General features: G+C 51.8%; 1 protein-coding gene across 2 annotated transcripts; it reads right to left on the bottom strand.

The window, feature by feature from the left end:
- Positions 1-964: 964 nt before the first annotated feature.
- Positions 965-10,525, bottom strand: ASF1B (anti-silencing function 1B histone chaperone). 2 transcript variants are annotated; one of them, XM_032629209.1, is made up of 5 exons: positions 10,241-10,377; positions 6,124-6,215; positions 4,706-4,821; positions 2,570-2,746; positions 1,759-2,188 (listed from the first exon to the last, which is right to left on the bottom strand). In XM_032629209.1, the coding sequence occupies exons 2-5, from the start codon at positions 6,194-6,196 to the stop codon at positions 1,982-1,984; spliced, it is 573 nt and encodes a 190-aa protein (XP_032485100.1). In that variant the 5' UTR covers positions 6,197-6,215; positions 10,241-10,377; the 3' UTR covers positions 1,759-1,981. The 2 variants fall into 2 exon arrangements, with proteins under 2 accessions (XP_032485099.1, XP_032485100.1); XM_032629208.1 differs by lacking the exon at positions 6,124-6,215 and having other exon boundaries at positions 965-2,188; positions 10,241-10,525.
- Positions 10,526-11,579: the final 1,054 nt, after the last annotated feature.

Raw genomic sequence — 11,579 nt, 5'->3', positions numbered from 1 at the left:
CAGCCAGACTGAGGATTCCCTCTGTCTGGGCAATGCAAAAGGAACCTCTTCTCCTGGAGCAGAGGAGTGCAAGATAAGCCCTTTTTTCAGGGTGCCCTTTAAATACAGCCTGAGGACGGTCAGTTTCCCATTGCCACATGTCTGACATTCAGGGCCAGATCATCCTGCGCTGGGGTGGAGGTGGGGGGCTGTCTTGTGCACTATAGGGTGTTTAGCAGCATCTCCAGTCCCTCTACCAACGGCACGCCAGTAGAACTTCCCTCTCTTCTGGCAGTTGTGACAACTAAAACCATCTCTAGACATTGTTGAATGTGCCCTGCGGGGCAAAACTGCCCCCAGCTGAGAACCACTGAAGTAGAGGAAGGCCCAAACAGGAAGTGACACGATGGGCAGGAGACTGGATGAGCCAGCTCTCCTTGGCTTGGGCAGGCTAGCTCGTCTCAGGTCTACAAGCCAATTCACTGCTCTGCCTCTGGACTTGTATACAACCCGCACCCCACCCAGCAGCTGTCTGGACCTATGTTCCTAAGTCCACCACAGTCTCAGGGAGGGAAGAGTCTATGTTTTTCTGTGAATTGTGGGGAAATGGCTCATCAGCCAAACCACTCCACCTGGGGCTGTGGAGTTACAAAGTAAGGCTAAGTAAAATTTAGTATAAGTGTTGCTGTGTGTATCCTTGGAGCACAATGTTAACTAATTTCTGTGGGTCAAGGTCAAAGTCTGAAAAATCACTGGTTATGTATGCTCTATCTACAGAACAGCTGGGTTGCTTAAGTTTTGACAAAGAAAAACCCCTCCCTGGACCTCAGTCTGGAATACAACTATAACAAGCAAGACTAGAGTAAGAAGCTGAACAAGCGGACAAGGAGCAGTCAACCTACTGGCTGGGGAAGGAGGCTGCCCGGTCATGAGGAGAGATGGACAAAACTGCCTCAGTCTACCCAAGACAAAAGCAGAAACAGTCTAGATGAAGTGCTTTTTATTTTTAGACCAACCAAACATATTTAACATAAAAACCTTTCAATAGACAAACTACCATCACAACAGCATCCATGTAGCAGCGAGGGGATGCGGGCAAGGGTGGGGAGCGTGGTGGAGGGGGGAAGGTTTTCAGGCTCCCTCCTGCTTCTCTTGTCTGCACCGTGGCCTCTGAGAGCATGAGGTCTTAGCAGAGGGCAGATCAAGGCAGCCAGAAGCAGAGGGGCCCTGATACCGATACTGAGACAGAGCACAAAAGGCCCCTCCAACATACCATCTTCCCACAAGGGCAGCCTCCAGGGAAAGCCAGATCCAGCTGGGAGGCAGCAGGAAGGTGGCTGCGACTGAGGGGAGCATCAACCATCTCTTCTCAGCATCCTGCTGACCACCCTTCTGGGAACAGAGTTTTCCAGAGGGCTACTGGATTGAAAAGACCTAAAAGTCATCTTAGGGGGACGGAAATTGTGTCCGAGTCCACCTTCTACCAAGGCTCCTGGCCTGTGACTCCAGAAAGCTGGGTGGGTCTGCTCAGATGTTTGGGAAGGAAAATGAATGACAGAGCCTTTGGCCCAACAGGGCTGAAGCCTTGCCAGGCATAGACCAAGAAATCCTCAAGGCAGGCCAGGGAGGTCTGTGGGAAGAGCTTTGGGTCAACGGTACTTCTGGAGTGCAGTGGCACAGTGGCCCACAGGTGGAGTTTATAATGTGTGTGGAAGCGAGAAAGGACACGAGAGAGAAAGAATGAAGAACTGAAGTACCTGCTTCTTTCAGGCCTGGGCAGTAGAGGTGAGATGATCCTCTGGGCCGGGGCTGGGAGAGAGAGACCTGAAGCCCCTTCCTTCCTTGGTGCCAAGTTTGACTGGCCTGGATATAGTTGATGGCCCCAAAGTCCTCCACGTGGCCTCCCTGAGACTCTCTGGTAGGCCCGGCTGCCCCCTCCAGATGTGCCAGGAGACTGGCCCGCAGTCCCAACTGGGCCCAGGTAGGGCCTAGAGTCCCACAGTTAGATGCAGTCCATGGAGTTCTCAGGGAGCAGCCCAGGGATGCAGCCAGGGAGACCTAAGCCCTTGATGGGAGTACAGCTGAGGGGGAAGCCACAGCCCAGGGCTGGGTCGTGGTTCTCTATGGTCTCCAGCCTGTCTGTGTTGTTGTCCCAGTTGATGTGGAAGCGGGTCACCCGGGGGTTTGAGGTCAAGATGTTCCGCTGGAGCTGGGGCAGGAAAAGGAACGTGAACCCTCGTTAGCATGCCCTCGCGTTACTCCCACACAGCAGGGCGCTCTGAGATCCCGCCCCAAGCCCAGGAAGAGCAGACCTTGTTTATTCCATCCCCACCAACAATATGTGTAGAACTCCAGGGAATGCCTGTGCACCGTGATTTAGGGCCGGGGCCTATCTAGTCTTGATTCTGCGAGGCAAAATTCTGAGAAACAAAGACCTTTCTCTTTCCTGTTCTAGCCCTGCGCTCCAAGAGCTGAGCACTACTTGAAAACCTTAAGAAGTGACCTTGGCTCCCAATTCCAACGACTCAACTACCCCCAGGTGCCAAGGAGCCAGCCTGTCTGAAGCAGGAAGTGTGGAGAAAGGACCCACCTGAGAGAAGTCTGGCTTTAGGGGCGGGTTCTCCCGCAGCTCAGGGTTAGGGTACTCATTGTTGACGTAGTAGCCCACTCGGATGAACTCCTGTCCGTGGTAGGTGCAGGTGATGAGGACCACAGTCACACCCACGGCGTCAGTCTCAGGGATGAGGGATGGGTTGGGGGCATCGGCCTAGGGGAAACACAGGCTGGGCCTTAGCACTGATTGCCAGTCACACCTTGACCGGTAGTACGATTCTCAAGCAACGTATATTTACTGAGCCAAAAGTATGGGTCTCTGCCCTCAGGGGTTTTCAATCCAGTGGTGAAGACAGAATCAATCACACAAATGCCTGTAAAGTGCCGAATGTGACAGGTGCCATCAAAGAGAAGTACATGGTGCTGAGGAGGAGTGTAGTAAGCAAGGGGGAGAGCGGTATAAAATGAGGCTGAAGAGGTGAGCAGGTAGGTACCAGTCAGTTAAGGGCTTGGGAAAGATTGAGAATGTTTAGCAGGAGATAAGTGTGGCATCACTCCTGCCATCTGAAAAGACGACCCTGGAGGCCAGTGGAGCTGCGATAGGAAGAGGGCTAAGTGGGAGCAGGGAGACTAGGCAGGAGGCTACAGAGGTCATCCTGGAGAGAGGACAGTGGCTTAGATCAGGCAGTAGAGAAGGAGAGAGAGTGGACAGATGCGGGGTGTGTTGTTAAGGACAGGATCGGCTATATGACTGGTGCAAAATGAGACGAACACAAATGAAAACACAAGGGACTTCCCTGGTGGTTAAGAATCCGCCTGCCAATGCCGGGGACAAGGGTTTGAGCCCTGGTCCGGGAAGACCCCACGTGCTGCGGAGCAACTAAGCCCATGCGCCACAACTACTGAGCCCATGCTCTGCAGCGAGAGAAGCCACCACAATGAGAAGCCCGTGCGCTGCAACGAAGAGTAGCCCCCGCTCGCCACAACTAGAGAAAGCCTGCACGCAGTAACGAAGACCCAACACAGGCAAAAAAAAAAAAAAAAAAAAAAAAAAAAGCAACAAACAAACAAATGCAAACACAAGGCCTCGTGTTCAAAAATTAGTAAGTTTCAGCCAGTGACAGCAGAACATCATACCAAGAGTGGGGCCCAGTGTGACTGCATGGGTCGCATGCCTAGGAAGCCGGTCCTGGCTGTGGAGTAGGTTAGGTGGATTGGATATGGGTGGGTGAGGGCTTAGATGATGGGATGAGGTTGCTTAGATTGGGGCGGGAATAGCCAAGATCAGGTAAGTGAATGGATTTGAGCAGAGGCTCTCAAACTTTAGTGTGCTTAAGAATCACATGATACCCGCATTTCTGACAACAGCCCCTGTGATGCTGGATTAGAGAGCTACTTAGCAGCTACAGTGGATCCTCATTATTTATACATTCCGTATTTGCCAATTCGACTACTTGCTACAATGTATTTGTAACCCCCAAATCAATATTCAGGGGCTTTCACGGTCATTTAAGGACATGCACAGAGCAGGGGTGGGTAGAACCAGGCAGTCTCAGACTGTAAACACGTGTCTTTTTTGCGGTCTCAGGGCCACGGTTTCTGCATTTTTGTTGGTAATTTTGCTGTTTAAAAGGGCCCCAAAGCGTAGTGCTGAGTGCTGCCCTGTTTCTAAAAGCAAGAAGGGATGTACTTCATAGAGAAAACGTGTTAGATAAGCTTTGTTCAGCCATGAGTTATAGTGATGTGGGCCATGCGGTCAATGTGAATAAATCAACAATACAAAATAAGTTGTCTTTAAACAGAAAAACATAAAACAAGATTATGTACTGACTGGTTGATAAAAATGTGACTCGCAGGAAAATAACGCTGTATTTCCTCTAGGGGCAATGATTTAGTATTCACTAATTCACTAATTCAGTGTCTGCAGCAACTTTACAGAACATAACTCCCGTGAGTAATGAGAATCAACTGTAAATCAGTGGCTCATGGTAACAGTTACGACACAGCGGTGGAGGAGCGGGAGGTGTCTGAAGTACCTTTGAGAGAGGTCAGACAGTGCTTGAGAGCAGAGCTAGGATTTGAACCTGAACTTTGACCAATGAACCATTCTGTGTGCTTTTGGGTAGAAGAGGATATTTCTAGGCGTCAAGGCCTAAGGCCTAGTCTTTCTTACCTGAAAGACGAACATGTGTCTCCCTGCTGGGACAGGGCCCACCAGCACTGAGTCTAAGATTTGATCAAACTCCTCACTCTCGGCTGAGCCAACGTAAATGATCTTCCATTCCAGGTCTGCAAGGATACAGGGTGTTAAGAACTGAAACAGCTTGACAGCAAGAAGGCTGGGAAAGGGCCTCCTCATGTTAGTTTTGGATAGGTCCTTAATATACTGATAGGTTTTTATTCTCAAGGACACCTGACACCCGCTGGGCACTAAGTGCCAGGCACTGCGGTCCCGATCACTGGGGCAGGCACGAAGCTCTATTTCCGGTGGGGAAATTTCTCCTGTGGGCCTAGCTTTGCCAGGCGACCTTGACTCGGCACCTCTGGGGAAACTTGGGCCTCTCAGAGCCTGAGGGTGAACCGTATGGCAGAGGTTGAATTAAGAGCCACATGACAGAGGCGTGGAGGCGTGCTGGCGTGCTGAGGAGGGAACAGCAGGGAGTTGGGCCATTTGAGGGCCCTGCCCACTGGGTGCCAGGATAGGAAGCAGCATCCTCTTTCACACACAGGGACCAGTGCCACTGAACTGAGTAGATCCCTCGACAACTGGGGCAGGGCAGCAGACTGCAATCCAGTAGGACAGCCAGCCGGCAGGAGGGGAAGATGAGGTCGCTGGGGGAGCCAGCCAGTCCCCAGGTCCTCCAGATCCAGCACCAAGTCATGCCTGCTCTCAGACATTAGGGCAACAGCAACTCAGTCAACAAATATGGCATCATACGGCCATCCTCTGAACCCCAATTTTCTTGCATCCCATCCAGTCGGGGACTCACATTCCTGGGTATGTTCCGACAAGATAAAAGGGCAAGTGCTCAATGAGACCCTGCCCGTCCATCGCAGGAAATTCCCAGTGACTGCGGCCTCTTGCAGGAGGTCCAAGTGTATCAGGGGCAAGGTCATGCTACTACATGGAAATTTGGCAGGAGACCTGAAACTTATTTTAGGTTCTTTGAAATTACACAACCTATGGCTCCAGCAGCCGGGGGAAGTTTCACAAGCTGTGATTTTCACAGGAAGCAAACTGTCTTAGAAGCTGCCCTGTTCCTTGGTCTAGTGTCCCACAAGAGCACCCAACTTTGGAAGCACAGCAATGCCCGGCCATGACTATGGAGGTTTGTCACCAGGGCTCCGTGCCCTTTCTCAATACACTGGCCTCCTGTCCTTCTGCAGCTGACACCCAGGCCTTCTACTCAGGGACCCTAACAGATCTGTAGGAGGTGGTGGCCATTGGGCTCACTGGGGTTCAGTCAAACTCCAGTCTCTTATTATTTGCAGGGAGGAGTTAAGTTTACTAATTTATTTTTATTACAAGTAGTGGCACAACCAGAAATAACGTTTTTGGATGAAAAGAAAACAAGCTAGCTCTGTTCTCACCTTCCTGACATAGCTTTATCATTTGATATCTTTCCTTCTGGCCTTTTTTCCCATCACGAGGGGAGTCACACATGTGTGCATTAACTAATGTGCTGCAGGGGGAGACAAAAAGGAGATTTTAATAGACCAGGCCGGGGTGTATGCCGTGGGCTCTCAGCGTTCAATACTGTCGGCAAGGGAGTTCCCTGGTGTCCTAGTGGTTAGGATTCTGGGCTTTCACTGCTGTGGCCCGGGTTCAAACCCTCGTTGGGGAACTGAGATGCCACAAGCTGCGTGGTGCAGCCAAAAAAAAAATACTGTCAGCAAAACCTAAACTAAGATTTTGTTTACCGAGAAAGCACGTTGGCTGACCAGAAGAGAGAAATGCAGGTGGACAAGCAAATGGATCACGATGGCTCCCTCCACACAGGCCAGAAAGAAACCAGAGAATTAACCAAGGACTGCAGAGAAATACTCAAGGGTTAGAGGAGCTGATAAGATCACCTATGGAAGACAGAAGATGACTGAAGTGAGGATCTACAAATCGGAATTGCCTGAAACCTGCTCAAGTGTCTTAAGCAGAAGCATACTGAAGTGACTTCATTTTTGAATGAGATACGGGGCATGAATCACCAGCACAACACAAACTGACTTCTCCTGAATATGGGACACGGTCACACACATGTAGTATTGTGTGCCTAACCTTCTGAGTAATTTCAAGGGTAAAATGACTACATTACTTTTGTTTTTCCTTCTTGGCCATGCCATGTGGCTTGTGGGATTAGTTCCCTGACCAGAGATTGAACCCGGGGCCCCGGCAGTGGAAGTGCAGAGTCCTAACCACTGGACTGCCAGCGAATTCCTTACGTTACATTTTGTCTTTATGCCTTAACTTTATAATCTGACCACTGCACGGGATGATGCTATACTAGGTATGAAAACAAAACCCAAACCAATGATGTGATGAAAGACATGTTAAAAAGAATAATATCATAGTTGAACTAGCTGGAGAATCTGTTTCCTGCCTTAAAAACAACAACAGGACTTCCCTGGTGGCGCAGTGGTTAAGAATCCGTCTGCCAATGCAGGGGACGCAGGTTCGACCCCACACGCCGTGGAGCAACTAAGCCCGTGAGCCACAACTACTGAGCCTGCGCTCTAGAGCCTGCGAGCCACAACTACTGAAGCCCACGTGCCTAGAGCCTGTGCTCTGCAACAAGAGAAGCCACCTCAGTGAGGAGCCCATGCACCACAACAAAGAGTAGCCCCTGTTCGCAGCAACTAGAGAAAGCCCGGGCACAGCAATGAAGACCCAAGGCAGCCGAAAATAAATAAATAAATAAATAAATAAATAAATAAATAAATAAATTTATAAAAACAACAACTTATCTAGCAGGCCTTTTTCTGTTTATCACTTTCCCTTTGTTCGTAATCATACAGATGAACCTTGGCCTGACCTCAGGGTGTTAGGTGTGGGTCAGAACATCTGGCTCCAAGACTTATTCAAGTAGTACCTGTTGAATTTCTCAACTAAACAAGGGAAAAACACACCCAACGTATTGAATGTAAACCCATGCCTTGGAAGCATCCGGAAAGATGCTGAGGAGAAAAGAGCAAAAGGGGTTCAGAACCCTTGAGAAATGGGTCAGACTGGGGATTGGGCGTTCAGCTCTTCAGTTGCCAGTGTCTGAAGTCACCAGGTAACAAGACTGAGATTCCTCCAGAATCTGAGAGACTTCTAGAACCAGGCCCATTCCATCTGTCTGGGAGGCAGGAAACAAATTCTGTCTGCTCTGTGGGAAGAGGCAGAAAGGGAGTTGGCAGGTTAGAGTGAAGGACAGCTCAACAGGTACAACCAAAGAGTCTAGATTTCTAGGCCAGAGTTGGCTTTCCAACTGGAATTTCTCTGAGCAAAAGCTTTATTGTCCAGGCTTAAATAATAATAGCACCCCCCTTTCCCTCCTCTGAGTCCTGTTTATGCTCCACTTCTAAAATAGGATGCCTTCTTTCCCAGGTTATAGCAAAGATAAAGAACCCTGGACACAGAACTCAGAGACAAAACCTAGGGTTAATAATTCTACAAGCCGGCTGTGTGACCTTGGAGAAGTCATTCCATTTCTTTCTATTAAAAAGTAATAACCAGCAGATTGATTTTAGCCTTTCCTGCTCTGATTCTATAAACAGATTAGTAAAGTAACAGAGCAGGAGCTTTGTAGGAATGAAAGTACTAGATAATGACCATGCAACCATTTTTAAATGCAAGAAGCACAAACAGGCTGATTGAAACCCGATCTCCTGCCATCTGGGAACTGTGGATCCCTTAACCTATTAGCTCCTTACATCTCCTCCTGGCTTTAAAATTAAATCTTATTCCACAGGGTCATTCTACACCTTATTTATTTATTTACACCCTGCCTTGTTCCAGAAAGGATTTAACTGGGCTTATTCTACAGTTAGTCACAAGCAGACCCCTTAATTTAAAAAGGAGAGAAACTGGGGAGAGACTGGTCCAATGGCCCAGCCCAAGCACACACACATTGTATCAACCCCAGGCTACTCCACGGGCTGACATGCAGGCAAACCACCCACCTACCACTGAGAGGTGCTGCTTAGCACACCCTGGCCTCACAGATCTCCACCTCCTCAGCTGCTGCCTCTTCTCTTAACCACCAAGTGGAGAAGAGATCTAATGGAGTACTTCCCCCTGAAAGTCGTGCCAAGACTCGCTGAATGACCTCAGATTTTTCGATTTTTATAGACCTTGACTTGAAATGTCTTTTTTTTTTTTTTTTTTTTTGCGGTACGCGGGCCTCTCACTGTTGTGGCCTCTCCCGTTGTGGAGCACAGGCTCCGGACGCGCAGGCTCAGCGGCCATGGCCCACGGGCCCAGCCGCTCCGCAGCATGCGGAATCCTCCCGGACCGGGGCACGAACCCACGTCCCCTGCATGGGCAGGCGGACTCTCAACCACTGCGCCACCAGGGAAGCCCTTGAAATGTCTTTTACTCTTTGTGGCTCCCATCTTCTCATCTGTGAGATGAGAGCCATGTCCACCTTTGTTACACAGATGAGTAAGTACATCTGTGAAAGCACCTTGGAAAAGATGCACAAAATGTTGTGACCTCCCAGATGATTGTTTGAAGCCAGATACCTTCACGGCTCAGCCTGGAACACCCACCCCGCAAGACTAGGTCAGACCATCAAAAATCTTGGGGGCATTGCTGCAGTAGGTCAGCAGGAGTCTGGCAGGCAAACAGTAGGAACCAGCTAATGCTTGCCTGGCCATGCCACCCCTCAGATTTGAGTATGCTCATTGAAGCCCACAGTCAGAAAGAACAGGAGCTGGGGAGATCAGGTTATCCTCAAAGACTGGAGCCAGAAGCCAGGCCATGCCTCCCCGGGTGGAGTAGAGGGTTGGGGCCAGACTAAGGAGGGAAGGCAGGTTCTAGGGTATGTGGTTTGGGGTAGAAAACAAGCAGAAGTAGCTGGGGTTGGGGTTAAGTATCAGCAGGTAGGGGTGGAGATTATGGGGAGACAAATGGGGAGATGGGGACGAGTGAGGTCTTGCCACAGGGCGAAAGGATCTTCGCAGGGAAAATGGGGGAGGGGGCTGAGGTTTCCATATGGGAAATTGGGAGGGGGCTGGGGTTTCCGTTGGGGAAATTCGAGGGGCCTGGATGTTAGGATCGCCATAGGAAAAGAGTGAGGTGTGAGTGTCTCACCACAGGGGAGAGGGGATTGGTGGGGAGGACTGGGTGGCTGCAGTGGCAGTCTACCCGTACAGAAACAGAAGGTGGGGCGTTTCTTGCTACAGGGAAGACGGGGTGGCTGAGTGTCTCTGCAGGTTAAAGAACGGAGGCTGAGAAGGTCTCTACATAGAACACAGGTGCCCAGGAGAAGCGCCACAGGAGAAAGAGGGGAATGATGAGGTCTCCACGGGGGAGAACGGGAGTAACCGTGGGGGTGGGGGTAGGGTAGTCTCCAAGGGCAGGTTGGCACTGGGAGGGGATTTGGTTCACCGGAGATCTCGGTTGGGGGAAGGGGGTGTGTGTTTCACAGGGTTGGCCTCGGGGTTGTCTCCAAGAGGAGGTCGGGGTTGGCCCAGGGGAGAGGGGGTCTCCACACGGGCCCAGCCTCACCGTCTGCTAGGGCCTCATTGCACTCGAAGCTGATCTCGAACCGGAAGGGGCTGTGGAAAGGGCTCGGATTCTCCAGCACCGCCACGTTCAACACCGACACCTTAGCCATCGCCTCGTCGGGTCGCAGCCGGGGCCAGAGCTGGGGCCGAGCCCGCGCCTGGGTCCTATCGGGCCAGCGGAGCAGTGTTGCCAGAAGCCGCTCCCGCTCCCTCCGGCCGCGATCTAAAGGGCGTATCTCCTCCGCGCGCCTCCTTCAAATAGCAGGTCCCACCCCCCGGCTAATCACAGTCAACGCTCCACGACTGCGCGAGCTCCCCCTCAGCCAATCCTGGAGCGTCGGGCTGCGCGCCGAGACTCCCGGGACCAATCCGTGAAGCTCCCTCTCCGGGATGAGGGAGGGAGGCGGGACCGTCTCTTAGCTCCTTTGGGTGTCCGCGGAGAGCCAATCCCCAGAGTCTCCGACTCGGAAGTCTAGGGAGGGGTGGGCGGGGTCACGGCGCAGGGCCCCTCTTGGCCAATCCTGAGGGTCCCCGCACCAGCGAGGTCAGCGCTTAGCCCCGCCCTTCCGGGAGACGCATCCAGCTGGGGACAGCGCAGCCAACCTCCGAGCGGTGGCGCGCGGCGCTCGCTTAAGAGGGAAAGAAGGGCGGTGCTCGACCTGCGGTGATTGGCAGGCAGGAGTGGGGCGGGAATAAAGCAGATTCTCTGAGAGGTTATTGGCTGAGATGGCTGCGGGAGGTGGGAGGGGAGAAGAATCGGCCGGGGATTCGTGGGAGTGGAGCGGAAGTCGGCTGCTGGCGCGGTTGAGCCGCGTGTGAAGAGGAAGGAGGAGCGTTTGTACCTTTGGCGTCTGTCAGCTGGTGAGCGTTGCTGGAAGTTTCTCGAAGGGGGCTCCTGGCCCCTCGGGCCCAGCGGCCTGGGAGCACGTTGTGAACGTTTAACTCACCCTTGAGGGGAGACGGTGGGGCCGGTACGCGGCGCGCTGAGTCCTGGGACCGGGAGTCGGGCCTGGTTCGAATCCAGTTCTTACACCCTCGAGAGCCTCTGGGGAGGTTTCATGTGGACAACGCTGTAAGTGGGAGTTCGAGTCCGGCCTTTGCCAGTCGCTACCCGAGGCCACGTTTCCCTGCCCATTGAACGGGGTCGTGAAAATTGTTTTTCCTGACTTATGATTACATAATACATCTAGAAACTTCTCTCCACACTCCCAGGCGTAGGCCGGACCACCGTGGCCCCCAGCCTGGAAGACTCTAGGGACCTCCGCACTCACTGTGCTTCCACCAGCGGCAACATACCTAATTTTACACTTTTCTATAGTAACCACGTTAAAAAAGTTTTA

Source organism: Phocoena sinus, chromosome 3 (genome assembly GCF_008692025.1).
Source record: "Phocoena sinus isolate mPhoSin1 chromosome 3, mPhoSin1.pri, whole genome shotgun sequence".
Taxonomy (NCBI): Eukaryota; Metazoa; Chordata; class Mammalia; order Artiodactyla; family Phocoenidae; genus Phocoena; species Phocoena sinus.
The sequence above is the reverse complement of the archived record's forward strand: the minus strand, read 5'-3'. Positions and strand labels throughout refer to the sequence as shown.